At 38.4% G+C, this 23,526-nt stretch overlaps 1 protein-coding gene across 4 annotated transcripts in view; it reads right to left on the bottom strand.

Moving 5' to 3' along the window:
• Positions 1 to 234: 234 nt before the first annotated feature.
• LOC129767641 (actin-binding LIM protein 2) overlaps positions 235 to 23,526 on the bottom strand; it is a 65,297-nt gene continuing 42,005 nt past the window's right edge. The window contains exons 2-11 of one of the 4 annotated variants that reach the window (XM_055768722.1): positions 19,089 to 19,399; positions 18,660 to 18,985; positions 13,551 to 13,917; positions 13,191 to 13,256; positions 12,504 to 13,024; positions 9,214 to 9,527; positions 8,567 to 8,667; positions 7,847 to 7,913; positions 2,170 to 2,405; positions 235 to 1,994 (exon numbers count right to left, since the gene is read on the bottom strand). In XM_055768722.1, the coding sequence (XP_055624697.1) occupies positions 1,881 to 1,994; positions 2,170 to 2,405; positions 7,847 to 7,913; positions 8,567 to 8,667; positions 9,214 to 9,527; positions 12,504 to 13,024; positions 13,191 to 13,256; positions 13,551 to 13,917; positions 18,660 to 18,985; positions 19,089 to 19,399 (2,423 nt within the window). In that variant the 3' untranslated portion in view covers positions 235 to 1,880. Of the gene's footprint in view, positions 1,995 to 2,169; positions 2,406 to 7,846; positions 7,914 to 8,566; positions 8,668 to 8,969; positions 9,059 to 9,213; positions 9,528 to 12,503; positions 13,025 to 13,190; positions 13,257 to 13,550; positions 13,918 to 18,659; positions 18,986 to 19,088; positions 19,400 to 23,526 lie in introns of all 4 variants that reach the window. The other 3 variants (XM_055768723.1, XM_055768724.1, XM_055768725.1) reach the window with 3 other exon arrangements.

Raw genomic sequence — 23,526 nt, 5'->3', positions numbered from 1 at the left:
ATACGCCCAGAAAGGCATCGCGTATTTTCCATTGGATGGTCGCATTTGTAAGTTTCCCAAATAGTGATGTTTGCTTGTTTTCGTTTTGTTTTCAGCTAGTGTTCGTGTGTGTGTGCTATTTTATGTTTGCGTGAATACAACACAGGATCTTCATATTTGTTTCGCGCGATATTTTCACTAGATTTTTTTTTATTGTTCGCGCTATCATCCGTCGCAAGGTTTGAAGTGGCAAAACGAACTCGTTTTAGGCAATTTGCAAACACGTCTACAATCTAATGCTATTACAAAGAGAAAATATCATTAAGTTCAGTTTTACTCTCGAAAGTTGCCTAAAAATCTTGTTTTTTACTCCCTCAGTTTTATATATTGGTATTGTTTGGTTGTTTTTTGTATCTTTTAGCTTCTTTTGATTTGAATTGCCGCAGTTATTGCTAGAGCTTTCACCTCATTTGGCTGTGTTTGTGGTGCGTAGAACACTGCAGTTAATCACAAATTTGCTGGCGTTTTATGATGGGTCACTTTAAGTTGTCGTTTATTTCTTCCTATGGCAGTTGTGATTTTCAAAATTTAGTTTAAATCTCTTACAGAATAACACCATTAAAGCAGGTCCGTTTGAACATCTTTATGAGTTCCTGCGAAGCGAACGTCGTTACAAAAACTTGAACCGAAATCACGGTGTCCATACAAGTACTATTTTCAAAGCCACAATTTTTTTTTTATTATGCCATTTCAACGCGCGCTTTTCCTTACTTTCTCTTTTTTTGAAGCGGGATAAAACTTATTTCTCCCCAACAATTGTTTTTTTTTAAATCGACTCCATTGTGCGGCGTTGGACAATAAGATATCAATTGAAATTCCTATACACTTACGATTGAAAACGAGCCACGTGTGCCGATTCCCATTGCACGTAAAGTTGTTGTTCGAAGCACCCCGATACTGTCCAATGCGTTTTGCTAATATTCCACTCGTGAAAAAAGGAACATAAGCAAACATGTATTGGCTCTGCGTCTGTGTTTATCCGCTTCTTGAAACTATTTTTTTTATAAATAAGCTAGTTATGATATATATATATATATATATATATATATATATAATTTACGCTGATAAAACTTATCTCTGTTTCATATGTAAGGCTATTTTCCACGACGCTTTTTATTCCCCTTCAAATGTCTTGGCTATAATCGTTCATTTCATTTACGGTGTGTATACACGAATCCAATAAAATGTGAAGCATCATTTCCAGATGTCTCGATTAACCGCATTCTGCTATCACAAGCCACCCGCCTCAGCTAAATTATTCATAACCCTAAACAAGTGCTTCATAAAATAAAACTAAAAACACGGAACAAAGTTAAGGATCGAACCGAAATGAATGTAGGTGTTTAGCGCCAGAAACTCGTTTATAAATGCAGTTTATATCCCTTTCCCCTTTTACGGTTTATAGCTTCATTTTTCATCTACTGACTTTTATTTTATGTATTTAACGTGGTTTTGCTTAGGCTGAAAAAATAGTTTATCATTTGTGTTTGTTTTTAATTACGTTCGACATTCTAGGACTTACGAGACAATAGTGTCTGAAGCGAAAGCAAAAGGGATCTTTTTTATATTAATTACTTTTCCCATAACTTCTCTTCCAAAGTTTGCCCAATTTGCACGATTTCACTGTTCTACAGGTTTGTGTACAAAAAATAGTTTCATGACTCAATTTCTTACGATCAATCCAATGTTGGTTTGTTTGTTTCCTACCAATCCAGTACGATAATGTTTAGCGTAGTCATTTGCTTAAAAAAATAAATTTAAAATAGTACGTTGTTGTTACTTAGTTTTAACAGCAGCCGCGCCGTGTACTTTTCGACGAAAAAATCATCTTTGTCTTTGTCCTAGAATAAACGAGCACGTCTCTTGATTTCGTTGCGTCTCCACTGGGGCATACGATAGAACTCGGCCCTGGAACTCTGCAGGATCGCTTCGAACTCCACGTCCGACAGGTGGCGCTGTTGTATTTAGGGGGGGTGGTATTAAGTACTGAAGCTTCGTTTCCGCTCACCGAACATCAAAGTGACAGAATGGAACAAGAAAGCAATTCTAATGGCGACATTCATACGCTGCGGTTCCCTCTCATGACGTTGACGTTCCGGCTAGGTAATATTTATGTCATTATGGTCTCACCTCTAAATTACATCTATCCACATCCGACGGCAGCCGGTAGTTGGTGATCAGCAGTAGATGGTACGGATAAATCTTGGCCGGTTCGTGTACCAGCATGGAATGGGCCATATTGGGCAGGCTGCGACGAATGGGCTGCTGGGGATAGTGGTAAGAAAGGGCACCGGAGTAAGTGCTCGAGGCAGGTATATCCGCTCCGAGGGCGCGGCGGTCACCTTCCGTTATTGAGTCGACGGAGACTGGAATAGGAAATAAAATGAGATTACATAAGTTTCGTGAAATACGTTTATAAAACTTTTAGCTGACCCGGCAAACGATGGTCTGCCATATAAATTATTTCTGGTGAATATTTTGGTTGTTAATTAAAACATAACTGATGTATTGTAAGTCGGCCTATTTGCAAACGCATTAGTTCGTCGTTGACATTCAATCGAGGTATATTCACATCGGTATACTAAATTTTGAACACAGCCACATTGTTTCCTTTATTCGCGGACTTGCAACCTTTTCTTCATCAATCTACAGAACTAAACATTAATATGAGCATTGAATGTTTTGCTCCACTGAGGCGCATATGGTACTACTCAACGACTTCCAATGTCAATGTCTGCGTTGTTGATATTTATTAATGATTGTCCGTCATTATCAATATTTCTTCGTTGATATATTACATATTCGGCCACGCTTGTGATTGTGTCATTGGTGAAATCTCTAGGCAGGTCGTTGATTCGCAGATGGGCGCTGATCCTACCAATTACCGATCTGTGCAATTCCTTTTGGCCGCCCTGAGCGTTTAAATTACCGATGACGATTTTGATGTCGTATTTTGGGCACGCTCTAACTGCGCGTAGAATTCTTCTCTATCACGTACCAATACCTCGTTTCTCCATCTTCTCCTCCACGATGAAAGCTGAACACAGCACATGTGTGTTGCCACAGTACACCTCCTGCAGCGTCACGATGTTGAAATTGCGGGCTCTCAATACTTCCGGAAGAATTCCGATATTCGCAAGAAAGTTGAGAGATCTTCAGTTCCATGTTCCGAATTTCCAATCTTTATTCTGTGTTCTTTGCTTGGGTCTAGTTTAATTGTCCTATCGCGTGTTTCTTCGTGAATTTTCCTTTGAGTAAAATTTTCAGGAATGGCTTGTCAATATCCTGTGTCGCCGGAGGAACGATCACAGCTCTGCTTAGAATCCCACGATGTCACGAGTATAATGATCAGCCGCCCCTGACATAGAGAGGAGACGCTGTTTTGATCCGCACCTCCATAGTAAATACACGCTCTGATAGGCTCCCTTTCCTTTCAGCATATGACCATGATCCCGCCGAGGTTGGTTACCCGATTTTCGCTATGATTACTCGTGTCCCAATCGATATCGCGGAAATTAGAGATAGGAGTTACTAGACAAGAAGCTGATGGGCCACGAATGCAGTCTACACAGGACACAGCCCCAATCCTATGCAAGGCTCCTGCTCCTCTTGTGAAATTAACCCCTCATCATCCACCCCTGATGGTCACCGTTGGCACTAAGCTGTTAGAGAATTTCGATATTTCAGCCGCAGCCGTTTTCAACGACTTCCGCAATGCCGACCATCATGGTATCACCCAGATGCTATCTAGCTTCAATTGGAGCGACATATTAGACACCGATAACGTCGAGTCCGCTTCTCTAACATTTTCCAACGTTCTCACATATATTATCGATAGATATGTGCCGAAGAAGAAGTGCCCCTATGCATCCCGTAAACCATGGCAAAGCGGTGTACTGCGAAGACTAAAATCCATAAAGAAGGCCGCATTGAGAAAGTTCACTAGACATCGCACACAAACACTCCAAAGCCACTATGCGAGAATCAACCAGTAATATAAACGTATTGCAAAGCAATCTTCCCAGCATTACCAGCATGAAATACAAAGAAAACTCAAATCGCGTCCCAAACAGTTTTGGAATTTTATGAACGAGCAGCGCCATGAAGCGGACCTGCTATCGTCTATGACGTTCAACGAAAGCGTGGCATCTACCCAGCAAAATATCTGCAACCTATTTTCAGAAAAATTCGCCAGTGTTTTCACCGATGAACAATTAAGCGAAAACCATATCGGGCATGCCGCTGGTTACATACCTCTTTCTAGCCAAACCCTGAGTAGAGTTGATATCAATATGGAGATGATTTCTAGGTCAATCTCAAAGCTCAAAACGTCGTTTAATCCGGGACCGGACGGAATCCCATCAGCTTTTCTCAAAACACACATGCATGACTTGTTGATTCCGCTGCTCCACATATTCCAACTTTCCTTGGCCACTGGTGTTTTTCCGACCTGTTGGAAGCTATCGCATATGTTCCCAGTCCATAAAAAAGAAAATAGACGAGATGTTAGTAATTATCGCGGCATCACTTCGCTTTGTGCCTTGGCAAAACTGTTTGAGCTTGTTATTATGGAACCGCTAGAAGCTCTCAGCAAGTCGTACATTTGTACTGATCAACATGGATTCACGACAGGTCGCTCTACTACCCAAATTTGCTGTGCCTAACTTCTTACAATACCGACAGTATGTAAAAGCATGCAAACGGACGCCATCTATACTGATTTGACAGCAACCTTCGACAAATTGAACGACCATATAGCTATCGCGAAACTGGACAGACTCGGGATCAACGGCAACCTTCTGCAATGGTTCCAATCATGCCTCACTGGCCGTCGACTAGCCGTCGTTATTGGTGATTGCCAATCTTCTCTTTTTGCTGCTACGTCCAGCATACCACAAGGTAGCCATCTGAGTCCGTTAATTTTTCTGATTTACTTCAATGACGTAAATCTGGTAATTTAAGGACCACGACTATCATATGCAGACGATTTGAAAATTTATCTTCAGATCTGCCCAATAGAAGACTGTCGCTTCCTTCAACGACAGCTGGATGCTTCTGCTGATTGGTGCACTCTTAACCGAATGGATGTAAACCCCGTCAAATGTTCTGTTATCTCGTTTGCGCGTACGACATCTCGTTCATGGTTAACAAAGCGTCCAGAACTCTGGGGTTCATTTTCAGGATTGCCAAAAACATCAAGGACATCTACTGCCCTCAAGCCCTCTTCTGCTCTCTAACTCGTTCCGTGTTAGACTATGGTTCAACAGTTTGGACTCCTCATTACATCAACGGTGTCGAAAGAGTGGAATCAGTTCAAAGACGGTTCGTGCGATATGCACTTCGTAGATTGTCATGGACAGACCCCTTCCGATTACCAAGCTACAAGAGTCGTTGTCAGCTGATCAACTTGGAATCTTTGTCGGTTCGTAGAGACACAGCAAGAGCTTTGCTGATCGCTGATGCTTTGCAAGGACGCATAGGCTGTCCCGTTATCTTGGAAAACATCAATATCAACGTTCGACCTCGAGCTTTCCGAAATAATTCGATGTTACGATTGCCTGTACTACGCACGAATTATAGCCTGTTCGGTGGATTCAGAGGTTTGCAACGACTCTTTAACAGAGTAGCCAGGCTGTTCGACTTTAATCTATCCCGAATGCTTCTTCGTCGAAGATTTAGTTCTTTTTTTAATGATGAAATTGCCATGTGATAATTGGTTTATGTTATGACTATGTGACGACTTTAATGTAATGCAATATTCGTATTTAGAAGTAAGCTACATCATTAGGGCATCAAAGCCCGTTGATGAATTAACAAATAAAATAAATACTTTATGCCTGAAGATACACATACACATACATACAGTAAACATTCGCTAACTGGGCGAAAAGGGAAGACCAGTTGTCGACATTCGCGTTGTAACTGGTCCGGCATGTAAAACTTTAAATAAAATCGAGGGGAAATTCAATGAATTGTTTGATTCGCGTTGACAATGAAATTGGATAAACAAAAGGATTCCAAAGGATGTTTTGCATTGAGTGCGACAACAGGTATGAAATATAATTTGATGAAATTATTTTTCTGTAATAAAATCAAAATGTCAATTTTCATAACATTTCAAATCACATTCGAATGCCCCTCACAGCAAATTTTCCATTTGAATATGGCGTCGATTGTTAACGAAATTTTGCTTTATAACTGGTCCCAGGACCAGTTAGCGAACGATTACTGTACCGATGATATACAGCGAACCATCTTTCAGTTTAAAAATTGCTGAAAGTGTCCGTATTCCATAATTTGAGGTTGTTCAACGGCTCTTTACGCGTTAGAATCTGTCCAAAGTGACCAATTCCGGCAAAAAGATCGGCCGGTCCATTGCACATGGACGGTATCCAACATCAAATTTTATTTAATGGCTTGTACCCATGTGTGCCTAGATCCGGTTGCACCGAAGGCATGCGCTAATGTCGGTAATTATCAGGATCGGCTAGGTTGACGGAATCCTGGCAGCCTAAAAAATTCCGGCTGTTTCGGTCGAGAACACCTGACAAATGTCGACGAGTTTCTTGCTGGAGGTCATTGAGAGCACTTACCCCGAATCCGACCTCAAGGATCCCTTTAGAACCGTTCGTATCGTATAGCTGTATCGTATCTCGTAGTTGCGGTTTTTTTTTCCTGAGACAAGTTCGACATAGGTTTGCTTCAGGCCCACAGAGCTCGGCCCAGCTCAGAAGTTGTTACGTAATTTGTGCACGACACCTTATAGTATTATCTACTCAGATCGATTCCGCAAGAACTGTTCACAATACAGTAATCGTTCGCTAATTGCTCCTGGTTTAACTGGTCTGCTGTTTTAACTGGGGGAACGTGAAGTGGTCCTTGGACCAGTTAAAAAGCAGAATTTCGTAAACAATCGCGCCATATTCAAATGGATGATTTGCTATGAGGAGCATTCGAATGTAATTTGAGATGTTATGAAAATTGACATTATTTCCGCATGACAAAAATATTGATTAAATTACAGAAAAATAATTTCATCAAATTATATTTCATACCTCAATGCGAAACATCCACTGGAAACCTTTTATTCATCCAATTTCATAATAAACGCGAATCAAACAATTTATTGAGGTTCCCCTCGATTTTATTTGACGTTTTACATGCCGGATCAGTTAAAACGCGAATGTCGATAACTGGTCTTCCCTTTTCGCCCAGTGAGCGAAAGTTTACTGTACATGTAACTCTGATCGCTTGGTTATTGGGGATATAAACTATTTATTGCGCTTACTACACAGAATGCAATCAATATTGGTATGCAAATCTCAAATCTCAATAGTATTGGGTCATTTAAAAGCATCCGCGATTATTGGTTCAACTTTTAAATAAATTTTTCTTCGTATAAAATTGATTTGAGTAGAGTATATATTGGTATTTTTTATCAATAACATTTCGCCATTTCAGTAATTGTATGTCAATCGTAAAGCCGAGGTGAGATTGGATCGGAGTACGCACGAAAAATTGATTGTACGATAACTGACGAAGAGAAATAAACAATTTTGTTCGCTAGAAGCTGGCGAATTAGAACGAAGCAATGTAACCACACCAACACAATTATACGTAGATGTTTACTTCTCACGATTGCATACGATTCGTGCAGCCACATTTTCGTAAGAAGCTGCAAGCAATGTAACCGCGGCATAAGATTTTATGTCTCCGTGAACAAAGAAAAAGAAGAAGAATAGCCTAATGCTATTAGTCATACGAACGGGAATTTATATTATAATAATCTGATTAAAAATATACTCACTATCACTCTTGCCGCAGCTGAATTCTGTACTGTGGGTCTTATCTCCAAGTCCACCGAACGAGAAATCCTAAAATATACGTATCCAAATATTAGTTCGCTTACAACAGTACTTCGAAATGTATAAATCAATCACATGCATCACAACATATAGCCAGTATTAAACATGCATATCACAATAGAATATAAGGTGTAATAAAATAAATTCCAAATGTTACGAGTTACGCTAGGTGGCGTTAGAAAGATATGAACGAAGCATATGTGACCTTATAAGGATCATTCAAGTTTTATTTGATCTTATTCAAGTTATGCTAGATAAAACCTTCAGTTCAGGCAAAAATATTAGATATCTTTTTATTACACCTTATACTTTTACTTAACGTGACATAGTGTGCTACAACAAATCAATATTTCCTACAACTTCCCTCCCCCTCCAGCCCCCTCCAGGTCCAAAACTTGGCCCACACGCGAATGTATTCGTTCGTTGTTACACATAAAAAGAGCTTGTGAAAGCAAGACAGTGGGTGTGAAGCAATAGAGAAGGCAAAATCGTGTAGAGATATAAAATATAAATCTCACTATCAACTACAAAAAAACGAAACATGAAAACATAAACAGCATAATACATGGGGCCAATTAGTTCAGACGTATTTGATATCTTATTTCATTTATTTATATTTAGATAAATTTTGAATAGAATAAACTACATTAAAAGCAGCTTACAGGAACACCATGAGCAGAACCAGATGTAGCGGAACTGAAGGTATGTGAACGAGGGGCCAAGCCGTAACCCGGTTTAGGTACTTGTCGTAAGGAACTCACCACTGTGTTGGCGATTATGAGTTTCGAGCGAGAATGTTAGTTACGCGATAAGAAAGGTCCAAAAGCACGATTGAGTTAGTACAGGTTAGTCCACAATCCAGAAAGCCGTCATTTCGTGGTAGAAAAAGAAACAAGAGAAACAACAGTGTGTGAGTTATGTCATATTTTCGAATTGTTTTGTTGAGTGTTAGTTGATTGCACCACAGAAACTAGCCATAACCACCAAGAAGAGGAGAGCAGGAATAAGCACACCCGTTTCATTTTTTTCTGCGATAGGACGACTACTACCAGCGTGGAAACTTACAGAGCTGTAACCATTTCTGAGAGAGGGCGGCAGCGTTGATGTTTTGAATCCATATCCGGGTTTCGGAGGTGACCTATATGAGTGGATGGCTGTTTGTGGGTGTTTGAAATTCGTACGATTGTGAACAACGGAAATATAAGAAAAACGATATGGTGATTTCGACGGATCAACAAGATCAATAGAGGAAATTAACTAAAAACGGGTGATGTTCCAGACATTGTATATTGGTTTGTGGGCGACTCACCGTTATAGCTTGGCGCATTTCCGATCGCGCGGCCAACAGAGCCGCGGTAGCTGGTCGATCGATCGAAATATTCGTCTTCTTGAGGTCGCTGGTAGTCCAGGTTTCGGGACGGTGATGCACCAACCGGTGATTCGTAGCGCAACCGGTAGCTCGGTTCCTTCGAAGCCGACGGAGTGCGCGAAGCATTCCGTGGATCGAGGTTCTCCCGCTTCCAGGTTTCGTATTTCTTATGCTCCTGGAGGTCCTTCAGGATGACTTTGCCCATTCCGGATGATTTCAGTTTGCTCAACTCTTCTTCCTCTCTTCGAAGACGGCTAAAAATGTTATCATATTGGGTTCATAATTTTTTTTATTCATTCATCTATTTGATAATTATTTCGTAGATTCGGAATCATTTTTGCAATAGTTTTTTTCTTGCAATTTATATCTGTGTTATCTATTTCCTCAGGCGAAATCTATTTAACCGTTTGTCGTAGACTGACGGTGCAGTGCTGAGCATGAATGTTACTTAGAAATAAGTTTGCATAACTCGGCTTTTGTCTTTTAATGAGGACAACTGAGGACAACAGAATCTGATCAGGAGAGGCGAGGAAAACCACAAGCAGATACAAGAGTATCCGTAGCTTACATCTATCGTCAACGATTTCGTCAGGCTGCTTCATTTAGTAGTCCATGTTAGAGAAACACATACTGGTGTACACAAATGAGCGTACAAAAGTGCCGCTGGTAAGCATGCATCGTCAATGAGTGAATGAGTCTTGAATTATGAAGGTTTCAAACTATCTCAGTTAATTCGTCTCTAGCCTTGAAATATTTTTGTCTATTGTGGATGAAACACAAACTATACCACACGCAAAGATGGGAAGGAGAGTTAATGGCAAGCAATGTATAAAGTATAGGACAAACATAAGGAGTGAACTGCGAATAACAACACATTCTCGCGGAAGAGCAGAAAGGATACAAGAAAAACACGCATGACCAGGCCATCATCGACACAGCCACAGTTGACGCACGGTTTACAGCCAGCGAAACCTAAGCATGGCCTATATCGACTATATACTGGAAATTGATAGCTGAAGGGTTTCCTGGGAAGGCACAGATGAGAAGCAGGAAACATTACTGACGAGTGAAGAAACTTAATTGTCATTAAGACATTCGCTTACGAAGACACTGTGAACCGTTCCCTGAACGCGAAACGGGCGCTAGAACAGACACCCAGATCATGCGCGACAGTTACTTTCAGGTTCTTTTTTACATCACGCATGATCTAGTTGTCTGTTCTCGCGTTCGTTTTGCGCTTCCTACCTCTGTGAGTTGTTCCCTTGAAAAGCTCCCAGGACGATCAACCACTTGTCCGAAACTGTGCCGTTCACCGTTTCCGACAACAATCAATCTAGGATACACAAACGGAATTGCTTTTGAAATCACTGCGTTTTCCATATTTTTAGTTGGATTAAATGCGATCACGTGTACAAATGTATCTGATGACGATCGGGTCGTTTGCATTATAACGTGTCAAAATGTCAAAATACAAATAGTCGAGAGGCCTTCCGATGGAAATTTTTCGTAAACATATCGATTCTTCTTCCCGGGCAGGTGGAAACATTGGCTCGTTTGATTCAAGATGATATCTATCAAAACGTAACAGTGGTGGAGTTGTGAATCAACAAGACATTGCAACATGCCAACCGCGCATGATACAATGGATTTATTGGAAGAATGCGTAATGGTCGTAGAACGATTTCCAATTAATATTTTGAAACATTAGGACAATACCTAAAGCTTTACATATGGATCTCATATGTAAAGCTTTAGGTATTGTCCTAATGTTTCAAAATATTCATTGGAATTCGTTCTATGACACCCCGTTGCTTCAGAACCGATACCATCAGTAAGGTATCGATTTTCAGACAACATCTACGCAACGGCGTAATAAGCTGTCAACCGCGTAATAATCGTTATTCGTACACTCCGAAAATGGAAAATACATCTTAAAATATCTTCAAATATACCTTAAACAACAAAACAAAAACAAAAAAAATCCATTTGTACTGAGAAAAAAATTGGGAATTACTGTACGAAGCCTCTGATGATACATGTTATCTAGTGGTAGAAGTGGTGCACAAACAATCTATGGTTGCTCGAATTAGTTGCTCAGCGCTAAAGCAAAAAACCTATGCGTACCAAAAAATCTCAATCAAACAAATATTCATCACTGTTAAGAGTTGAAGATTCAATTGATGATTTCTGAGGAAACGGGTTTCGTTTCCAATTATTTTTTTGAAGAAAAGTTTCGTGCCTTCAGATGAGATATGCGTGATATCTATTATACGTTCGAATTGTGTGATTCAATCGCACACCCAATACGAGTGTTCGTACCGCCCTTTGGAATACGACAAGAGATGGAACGAATGTGGAATGTGGAGTGTGGAATTGAACAAGATAAATTAGTCTTCTTTTTTCCAAACGCATCTTCCACTGCTTATTTTATAACAGTGTACAGGGTTCTGTCAGTTTGTTTTGTAACTTCGTTACAACACGTCTTGTTTTTCAAAAATTGTGCATTTGATTGTGATTGATTTTGGACACCCAAACTGTCGTTAGAATGGCTCAAAGTATGCACCGTAGATGAATTTATGATCAGTAGTTGGGTCGTCGACATCGAAAACAATTGGGCAAATCTAAGGCTCTCGAATGCTCATGCCGCCAAAAATATAATGCCAACCAAACTGCTTAATCCTTCAGCGAGAAGGCGATCTCCCGCCTCAACAATCAAACTGGTTGTTGAAACAGAATCTAGTGACCCAAACTTGTGCTCGGAAATTGTACAGCAGGGTACTAATGAAGTACCAAGGATCCTTGGCTATGTACGACGAAACGGACGAGAAAATGGATTTTTATAGCTTCTAGGCCAACAGTACAAATTTGTATGAAAATTCGCGATCCTGCAAAGATTTTCCAGTTGTCGACGAAAAATCGAGATTTTAACTTCAAACGGGACTATAACCTCACGGCTTAAAAATGATTAAGAAGGCGAACATTAACCATATACAGGACCCGTAAGGTTTTGCAAATAAGAATCACATTCACACCTAATATTTCGCCAATGAAATATGCGGGAAGCCATCAGATACTTCTTGAATTTCGATTCCGATGATTTTGTAAACCAAAACGTTTGCAGAAATGATCCCACCAGAGCCGTGACAAACTGAAATCTGGTCCTAACACACAATGTGTCTTTTCCAGTCGCGCAAATTTGATCCATAATAATCACACAAACCAAAACCTACCGTTCAGTCTCATTTTCCTTATCCTCCTTGTTTTTCGCGTGATGGTCGACTTCATCATCCGATTCAATGTTCTTGTACGAATCGGAGTACCGGCGACGTCGCTCGGGATCCGTGTAGGGATACGGTGGGGCGGGAAAATCATCCCGCTCGATCTTTGGTTTCTCGCCTGGCGGGGGCTTCTTCGCTCCCGGATAGTGACTCAGCTCGATCGGCTCCTCGTTGTTCATTCCGGGGCTCTTGGGGCGTGGCGTTTCCGATCGGATACTGTCCACCATCACTTTCATCGCACTGCGACTGCGCGAGTGCGAGCGCGAGCCGGAAGTGGATCGCGTTCCACTGCCGTAGTGATGTGGGCGATGGAAATGGGGCGACACAGGTGCCTTGTCGTAGGGTTCGATCGGTTTCCTCAGATAGTGCGGCTCGTCTGTTAGGTAGCTGTAGGTGTAGATACGAGCGATATCCTCGTAACCTTGGCGATTGTACTCTCTCAGAATTAGCCCCGGGCTAGTAGTGCGATGATACTGTTTTTGAAGAGATGTTAAAAGGTATGAATCAGAAAGGATAGTGACACATTAACAGAGCAAATACGTTTGTTTTTCGAAGAACTAGCAATGAATTAGATGTTACAACGGGAACCAAAACAAAACGATAATGAAGGAAATTAAAAACAATAGGAACAAAACTAACCTTTCTATGCGTGTAAGGACTATAAACAGAACCACTCAAACTTGGTGTTTGTGAACGTAACGAAAACTGAAAAAATAAGTTAAAACAAACCCCAGTGCACAAATTATTCCTCATGCTGCGTAAGATAACTAAAATAAACTTAAACGTATGAGAAAAGTTAACGCACCACAGCTGCCATTAGGGAACAAACTCAGCCACAACGATCAGGAGAGACCGAAGTGCATACACAAGCAACTGCGTTTCGAAACTCGATTAATAATCAAAAAGTTATGTGAATGTGGTAAATAAGAAGCATCGAACTTAACAAAACTAGCGAAACTGAATGCTTCTCCCCGTTATTCGTGCCAGCCAGGGGCATACCTGTATTTCACTCATTGCACTTGTGCTGGTCCGATCGAACTCGGTCTCGGTGTTGAATCCATTAGCTTCCACCCCGTTCAGTATCCCCGATTCCGACGAGGGGCCTGGCCCACATCGTGGATGCCATATCGCACCTCCCTGCAGATACATTTCCTCTCCATCGCCGAACGGATCGCCACACTTTGTGCATCGGGCGCACGTCGGATGGAAGTGATGATTGTCACCGGCTTGCAGCACTTTCCCGCTGATGTAACGGTTGCAGTAGGCACATTTTACCCCGAAGGATTTCTGGAAATCTTTTTCGCAATAGGGAACGCCATCCTTACCCATGTACTCGCCATTGAGCGTTACACCGCAAGCGTTGCACCTGAAATGAAAAAAAAATTATTGATCCATCCTGTTCAATCTGTTTCGTTACTAGACTGTTCCACCGCAAATGAGTATTTTTCCTTAAATTTAATTTTTTTACTGGCTAACCCGGCAGGGGGCCTCCGTAGCTACATTGGTTGCGCGTTCGCTTAGTAAGCGATCGATCGTGAGTTCGAAACTCAGGGCCCTCATTGACCATCTTTGTGTTGTTACAGAATAACTACGTCCACGCAACAATCATCAGCGATGGAGATCGATCCACGGTCGAAATATGATCGATTCATCCATACAACTGCTCTGCTCTGCAAGACACATCGGGCTGCTGTTCTATAAATAACTCAACAATGATGAATCAACTGTCTCCGCTGTCCGGTCTAACTGGATAATGGAAGAACAGATAGAAAACTCTTACGCCTAACTGGCTGCTACTGTGTAAATGTGTACCATATGGAATGGTATAGAAGGGAATACTCTAAGGCCGAAAAATGGCAACTGTGAATGTGCTTAATTATAGATATGATAAATATGTGACATGTACACGATTAAAATTCGGCTCTGTTACAACTAAAATGCCAATGAGCCTAAAATAAATAAAAGGGACAAAAAAAACCCGGCAAATTTCGTCCCGCCCAAAATTTATTTTTCGTAATCACATCCACGTTTTCTTACCAAGCGCTGTTCATGAGTCCAATAGCAAAACTGTTCATTGATTGATCTTCTAAACTACCTTTTAAAATTATTTTTTAGTATAACATTTCATTACTTCTACCAAAATCCGACTTTATAATATCAGATTATTTTCAGACACAATTCTCGTGCAAGATTTTTCATCCACGTAACATGCTTCTCCGTTACATGGAATAAATGTTCGATACAGAAAATATGATAGAATGAAGACAGCCCTAAATTGGACAATTTTTATCTCGAATTTTGCTCTTATCAACACATTCGGCGATCCATTTGTATTTATATAGATAGAAGACGATATAGGAGTGCGTTTTATCACATTAAAATCCATTTCCACTTTCGAACGAAGATCACTTTCGTTACCGCAAATATCAAATGGACTAACAACGCTTGTCGATATGTAATTGTAAAACACATGCGAATTGAATTTTTCGAATTTTCCCGAAAATTTTCAATTGTTATGTTTGGTTGGAATATGTTTGGTTGAAATATGTGCATTATTGTTATGGGTCCCCCTCTCCATTCCAGAGGAGGAACGGATGTCATAGAAACATTTCTCGTACCCAAAAACCCTCACATCCCAAATTTGGCTCCATATGCTTGACTAGTTCTCGAGTTATGCAGAAATTTGTGTTTCATTTGTATGGGAGCCCCCCTTTAGAGAAGGAGGAGGAGTATCAAACTACCATAGAAACGTTTATCGATCCCTAAAACTTTAATTTGCTAAGTTTGATTCCTTTTGTTTGATTAGTTCTCGAGTTATTCAGCACCCTGCCCTTCTCACTCTCTTTAGAGAGGGGAAAGGAGTGTCAAACCACCAAAAAAATATAACTCAGAAACGGTTGGTCTAATTGTGTTGGTGACTTGCGCAATGTTTTAGGTTATTATCGGGACTATGTGGAAAAGTATGCATTGTTAGAAAAAATGCTTTATTTGTATTTTATTTCAAAAATAACACTTAAAACTCCAATTTCCAAAAAAGGAGTTTTTGATTTTTTTTCTTGTGGTAGCGGACAACTAATGAAGTTTAGTTCACAATGCGCCAACATGGAAAAATAATGGACAAAAAGTTGTAATTATGCAAAAAAAATGAATTTTTGAAAAATAAAATATTCGGCAAATACAAAATTAAGAGAATAAGCATGTGACATGGTACAAATAAAGTGTTAAATGTAAGAAAGAAATAAACACATTTTTAAATAAAAATTTTGAACGAATAATAAATGTTTCATTTAGAATTAGTATCCAATTTAGCTTTGCACAGTGGCGATATCGTAACCAATGAGGCACATTTTCGTAAGATCACCGCAGTATCACCGTAACCTAAGAGTAAGAGTTACATGCAATCAGCAATCAATTATTTTCATTGAGATTGAGAACAAACTTAGAACTGTCTTCAGAGATAGAACTTTGAGAAAGGGTACACTTACTTCACTACAAATCGATATTATTATGATCGGCGACAAACTCAGTAGTTTGAAGACTCAACAACTGTTATGCTTGGTGGAGAAGTGCGTTGGGCTTTTATATATTGGAGGTAAAAGCAATCAATTTTTGAAATATATTAAAATCGATTTCATATAATGAAATATGTTCAGATCGAAAATAATAACTTGATGAGTAAAGAAGTAACATTCTCCAGCTCCAGCAATCACAAATGATTTTTTCTACAAGTATGCACGTTGGTATATTTTTGGTCAGACAGAAACGTACCGAATAGTTGTTTCGAGGACCCATATTGGTATATAAAACATTGCTGATACAGCAAAGATACAATCAAGTGATAAACCAGTAACAAGCAGCAAGTGTTAATCAAGTGAGAAGCAAGCGATAGTTCAGAAGAGATAAATGAAGTATAAAATGAATACCTTCTTTTACAACGTAAAACGTATTTTCGGAAAAATGTCCAAAAAATTACCGAAATCTTACGGAAGGTAATACAGCGCCGACTCGTTTTTATACAGTTTCTGGTTTCTTTTCACTGTATATAATCGAATCCTGTATATAGTCGAGTACAAAACATTTTTTTTCATTGGTTTTTTTTTGCATGGATTTTTCGTTTTTTGAATATAAAAAAAATTGTTTTTTGATTCATTCCCTTAAATCCAGAAAACACCTTTCTCACATGAAAAAAATAAATTTATCCAGATTCTTTCAGGAGGTGATAGACAATCATATTTGATTAAAAGGATACTTCTACGCATATGTTCGAATTTCAACAATGGCAGAGTTATAGAACTTTTTTTTTTGTCTCGGACTCTGCTGTTTCAAACTGGCTCTACATTAAAAAGTACGCTACGGAAGACGATTCTGTTGCTTTTATTTGAAAGACGAGAAAATTTAGTACAGGATATAAAAGTGAAACATCTAAGATAGTGGATTTTAATAACATTTTGGAAGTAAAAAACTTAAAAGTTAATAATTTTTAATGTGTTATTACTAATTTCATCCTAAAAATTTATACTAAATTTGATTGTTTCTATCAATTAAATTGAAGCTCGTTCTACAATTTGTTCTTTGACACCAAACTTCTATTCTCCTTAATTTGGCTGCAATATTGATATAAACCATTCTTGGTGAAAATTCAAGCAAAATCTTCATAAATCACGATGTTCACCCCACTGTACATGTAATAGCCACTTAAATTTCACCTTAACGTTGAAAGGTTACATTTTTTCTTGAAATAAGTCATATTTGAAATATAAAAAAAATATTTTTTTTTTTCAAACTTTATATAATCGAGTCCAAAATTGTATATAATCGAATCACATATCATCGAGTCTGTATATAATCGAACCCGACCTGTATTGCCAAATAAGTGGAACTATGATTTGAGGAAGACAAAGTGTTGTAGTAATTTCCGCAGATTTGCGTCGTGATTCTATATCCGTTAACTTATTTATCTCAGAAATTATTGATTTTAAACGTCAAGGAAAGCACTTTAATTTGAACAAAATTTATATCATGCCCGACGGAGCTGCATCACAATATAAAAATAGAAAGAACTTTTCCAGTCTTTACCAATTTAGGAATAACAATGGTTGAATGGCATTTTTTGCAACAATTTCGCATGGAAAAGGACTCTGCAATGCCTGAGGAGGAACAATAAAGCGTATGGCTACAAGGGCTAATCTAGCTAAAGAACGTGAACATCTCATCAAAAACGCAAAGGATCTTCGATTGGGCTCTAAAGCGAAAGGAAGAGCAACGAACTCAAATTTTCTTTTCGTATGCAACTACAACAGACTACAAAAATACCAAGAATGAACAATATTAGAAAGCGATTACTTTTCAAGGAGCATCGAAATATTTTTTCATTTATTCCAGTTTTAATAGATAAAATAGAAGTTACGCAATTTCAAACTGTAATGATAATAAAAAATTGTAGGCATTATGAAACAATAAAAAAAACTGTAATAAAATGCGTATTTCTATCATTGTAAAAACCTTGAAATAAAATACTTTCAGAAAAATAATTTTCTTATTTCCATAAACATGAAAAACATCCGAAAATGAACGAAAATTTGTGATTTTCAGTGAATTTTATTTTGACATCGCTGTATCTCGAGGACGGTAGCAATTAGCAAAATTTTGCCATACACCTTCTTCATTGCAAATCATGCGTACTTTCATAAATTCGGGTGAAAAATATTTATAAGAATCATTTCAACAGTTTTCAAAAATCCAACTTTAAAAATATATGAATTTTTTGTCCATAATTTTTTCATTTTGACGCACTGTGCATCAAACTCCATTAATTGTCCGCTGAAACAATTGAATAAAATCGAAAACACATTTTTTGCGAAAATTGGGGGTAAGTTTCGAAATAAAATATTTTTTTTTCCAATGGTATTAACCTAAAACATTGCGGAAGACACCAAGTCAGTCGGATCAACCGTTTCTGAGTTATTTTTTTTTGAAAATTTTCAAGCAATTTTTGTTTAGGCCCTTCTCAAAAATAAGGCTAGAGTCAAAATGGAAAATCGATGGTACAAATTGTCCTTTTTGGTCATTCTGCAAAATTTGAGTTCAGATGGAAATGGCTCTACTCACTTGAAACACCAGATGTGCCACTGACGGTCGAGAGCAATCAGGGCCTGGCCCTCTTTTAGCTGCTGTTGACATCCGGCGCATTCGTTCGGGTCTTGATCCTTGTTGCTGTGGTGTTTCCGTACCGCATCCTGATGGTGTTGCAATGTTGCGGCTTTTGTTGGACTCGATGTGATTTCTTTGATAGTTTTCTGCTCTTGCTTCTGCTCGATCTGCCTTTTGGGCGATGTGGTGGTCGAGGTTGTCTGGGCTGAAACTATTGGTGCTACTTCCGGAACTGGAGTCTGAACGCAGCTCTCGCAGAGCACTTCCTTTCCAGTGTTAGTGACCTTTTGTAAAATCGTTTTGTTTAAAAGCGGGGAAATAGAATAAAAACGACCGTTAAGTATGACCCGTGAACTCCGTGAACTTGTCACAATAAAAACTATTTACCTTACTACCCGATTTGAACGACTGCTTGCACTTGCTACAGGTGAAACACTTTTGATGATATGTATTACCCATCGTGGATACCACCTCACCCTCCACGTACTGATTGCAGACGGCGCACTTGGTTCCGTAGAGTTTCTGATAGTCCAGTGTGCAATAGTAGGCACCATCCTTGGAGAAGAAACCGCCGGTCGCCAGCGATTTGTTACATTTGGTGCACTGAAAGCACGATTTGTGGAAATAGCGGTCCGTGACACGTAGTACCTCCCCGGAGCACTTTTTCTGGCACTTGCTGCAGTAGATTTTGGTTTTACCTGTAGGAAGAAAGCAGAAAGGAAACATGTAATTACTATCGATTCACTCGCCTCGAGAGATGCATGAAGTGGTGGGGAGGCAGGCAGATTGGCTGGATCTATTTTCGCATTCTCGGGCAAGTATGTTCACGTGTGCGAACATGCCCATAAATAAACTAATTTACATAACAGGTCTTCTACGCCAGACGGGTGGGTGCCATCGAGAAATCTCAACAGGCGAGTTCGTGATCCCTCTTGCGGTGAATGTGTTATTTTCTGTATACGGCTATAATTTATTCGCGTACTCTGTGGTGGTCGGTTGTTCGGTAGGACTCAATATAATATCGATAGCGAGCCTTTTTGTCAATAATAATATTTTCGATTTGCAAATATAATGTGGAAGTGCATTACGATACAGATTTTTTTTTGCTATATGTTATCTATTCTAAACAAAAACATACTCGCTCGAAACGATGAAACAATGTGAGAAAAATTAACCTCGCGCTTGAAACACAGCTGGTACAACCGAATACGTGTGGAAAAGGCTTAAAACCGAATTGGCGTACGTGCGAATCAGGAATTCTTTGACAATGGTCAGCGGAACCTATATCAATTTCAACTGGTCAATATAATTTCCAAAACACAGGAAACTCAGTCAGCATATTCAATCTGAAGGATTCGCCACCGTTACACTCTAAAGTCACATTTATTTCTCATGTTACAGGAGAAAAAAAAATCTCAACACCTTGTGTGCTGGCGTTGCATCGCGTATGGTAATCACCAGTGACAAAAGCAGCAAGCGCAACGCCGCACTGGACAAGTTTATTTTGGGATTACACATCATCAAACAATATAACCACACACCAGTGGCAGTAAATAAACGGCACCGAACAGTAACAGCGACAGCGGCTCTCGTACACAAATTAAATAATCATGAGGCCGGAATGAAAATGATCATGGAGAAAATTTTGGCTCTACTCCAGTCTATCCGCGAGTTGGGTGCTCTCAAAAGATGCTGTGCACGAAATAATTTGGATTTCAAATAAGGCGGGATGATTTACTGGATTACCTCGAAAAAGAATTTGAAATTTGTCTTGACATTGTTCAATTTCAATGATTGTTTTGATTTAAGGGGTATTTACCTTTGCAGTATTTGGTGTGCATAGAAAAGTATGGTATTTCTCGATAGACTCTTATCGACGCCCCTACATTTTTCGCATCCGAACGATTACAGTTAAGGAGTCTAGGTAGCCACATTGGTAGCGCGTTCACTTACTAAGCGATCGATCGTGAGTTCGTAGAACAAAGTATTTTTCAATCTCTTGAAATACCCGATATAGCACCTTTTTGTAAGTTGCGTAAGGGCCACCATTAAAAAAACTGTTTTTTCCTCCAACTTTTATTTTTCAAATTCCAAATCCAAACTTTCTTTCAAAGACTTTTAGAGCCTACTAATAAAAACATTTTGCGATGCAGAACTTGTCAATATCTCAACTCTGCTCAAAGTTATTGATATTTCTTCCTAGAAAATCCGCTTTCTTCATTTACTTATTACTCTTTCTGGGGTAAACATAATCAATGTTTGTTTGAAAAAGCATATTTGACTCTACATAATGTGGGATTTTAAAAACTATGTTTTTTTTTGTATTTGAGTGAATTCAAATTGAAATCATGAGTTTTGGGTTAAAAACAATCAATAACTTTGAGTAGAATTAAGACATCGACAAGTTCTGCATCGCAAAATGTGGGTCTTGATAAGCTCTAAAAGTCGTATGAAGACAATTTTGATGTAGAATTTCAAAAATAAAAGTTATAGCAAAAAAAACCGTTTTGTCATGGTCAACCTAATGCAACTTAGAAAAAAGTGCTAAACACAACTTCGTGGAGCATATTTATTTTATAGACAAAAACTGTCTTCGACAAAGTTATTACATTTTGCGATGCAGAACTTGTTAATATCATAATCCTACTCAATGTTATTGATGGGTTTTCAACGAAAAACTCATTTACTCAAACACAAAAATTAACATAGTTTTGAAAATCTCACATCATGTAGAGTGAAATATGTTCTTTCAAATGCCGCCAATAAACATTGTTAATGTTTGCCCCAGAAAGAATGATAAGCAAATGAAGATCTATTTTTTGGGAAGAAATATCAATAATATTGAGCAGAGTTGAGATATTGACAAGTTCTGCATCGCTAAATGGTTGTACAGGGACTTTCAGATTAAACGCTCACGCAAAAAATCGAACAGCTCCTTAAATGATATTTTTTTCGCTCCGTCGATGATTTTTAGTGTCAAGATGTACAATTTACAAGAAAGTGTATTTTTAGTAAAATCGTATTACTCGAGTAACCGAAACTTTGTCCTCTTATAGTAAGAATTTCAACATTTCTCGTCGTCGATTACTTCCTCTGGGGGTACGCGAAGGACCGTTGCTATGTTAATAAGCCACAAAATTTGGAGGAACTTAAAGAAGAAATAACTCGGATTTCCAACAGTATCGAAGTCGTAATCAGGGTTGCCATAATAAAATCTGTGTTTTTAGTCTCAAAAAATCTTTTTATCTGAGATTTTTCTCAGAATCTGTATTAACACTTTGCGGTCGTTTGTCTGCTCTTAGTCGCCACAGCAAAGAAGTATACTAGAATTATGATTTATGCAACAATATATCAATTCACACTTTTTCTGAACGAATTTTAATGTCTTGTGAACTTATTCACGAACCAAAACGGTGCTACCCTGAGTAATAGATAACGGTACTCAGTATAAACAAAAGTTTTCATCCATGATTGAGGAAAAGATTTATGGGAAACTCCATGTATTGCGGTACTGTGTAGATGTGAGGAGCATTCTTCTATATGTTCAAATAGAAAAATAAGAGGAGAAAGACGCCAAACTAATTATTTTTGTGATACATGCGAAAGCTATCACACGAAGAAGAATTATAGTAGTTTTAACAACATAAAGTAAACATAAACATACAGCCATTCCATGCCAAACCGATATAGTGGTTTTCAGATTTTCGTGAAAAGTGGTAGTTTTGTTCTTTATCACAAAACATTAGACCCGTATTTTTTTATTTTCTCAGTAGGGACCATTTCCATTTTGGCGTTGTTCTTTATTGCAAAGTATTAGACCCGTATTTTTTTATTTTTTCATTAGGGTGACTATTTCCATTTTAGGGTTGTCAGAAAAATCAACTTTTTCCTCTTTTTCCAAGAATGACTTTTTTCAAAAATTCATAACTTTCATAACTCTATAACTACTAGACCAATCCAGATGATCGACATATCAAATTAAAGCCAAAGCCTGGTCTTTTTTGAAAATACTGCATCTGCAGAGAATTCGAATTCCGTTCTCGTTATTATTGATTGTATTCGTTTTTTATTGTTCTAATTGTCTCGGGACCAAGGGCGCTATATTTTTTAAATTTTTTTCTGAAAAGTTGAGAATTTTTCACATAACATATGTCGAAACAAAAGAGGGTTTTTTTTGTTTTTGAGTTATGATTTTTCAAAATTAATCAATGGTTTTTGTTTCATTCTTCACAGACATTCTTTGAGGTATAGGCTTCATTTTGAAGTCATTTACAGGCTGTATCGATAGGTTATAATTTATGATACGAGGCATTTGCAAAAAAAGTGAACCAATGATAAAATGTTTGTGTTAGCAAATTATGTAGAAAAAAAGCATCGTTAGTTTTTTAGCTTTTGTAGTTTTTTCAACTATTTTGTTTGTTGTTTCCACGTTAAGTGCTAAAAATGGTAAGAATCAATAAATGGATGAAATAGAATGATATTGTATGCAGAAATCTTCATTAAAATTCAAGTTTCTACGCATGATTCAAATTGCGAACACTTCATTTTGAAATGTTACTTTACTGAATTTTAATGTTGTACATAATTTAATATTTAAAACTCTAACATTCTTTGTGTTATAGACTTAATTTTAACATCATTTACAGGTATGTATACCGATATAGCGCCCTTGGCCCCGAAACCATGTAAACTATAAGAAACGAATACAATAAATAATTACAAAAGCAAAATCCTATTTTTTGCGAGGATAACATTTTTACAAAGAAGAGTAGCTAATTGATTTTAATTTGATATATCGATCATATGAATCGGTCTAGTAGTTTAA

Source organism: Toxorhynchites rutilus, chromosome 2, assembly GCF_029784135.1.
Source record: "Toxorhynchites rutilus septentrionalis strain SRP chromosome 2, ASM2978413v1, whole genome shotgun sequence".
Taxonomy (NCBI): domain Eukaryota; kingdom Metazoa; phylum Arthropoda; class Insecta; order Diptera; family Culicidae; genus Toxorhynchites; species Toxorhynchites rutilus.
Note: the sequence above shows the minus strand (reverse complement) of the source record. Positions and strands in the feature narration are given on the sequence as shown.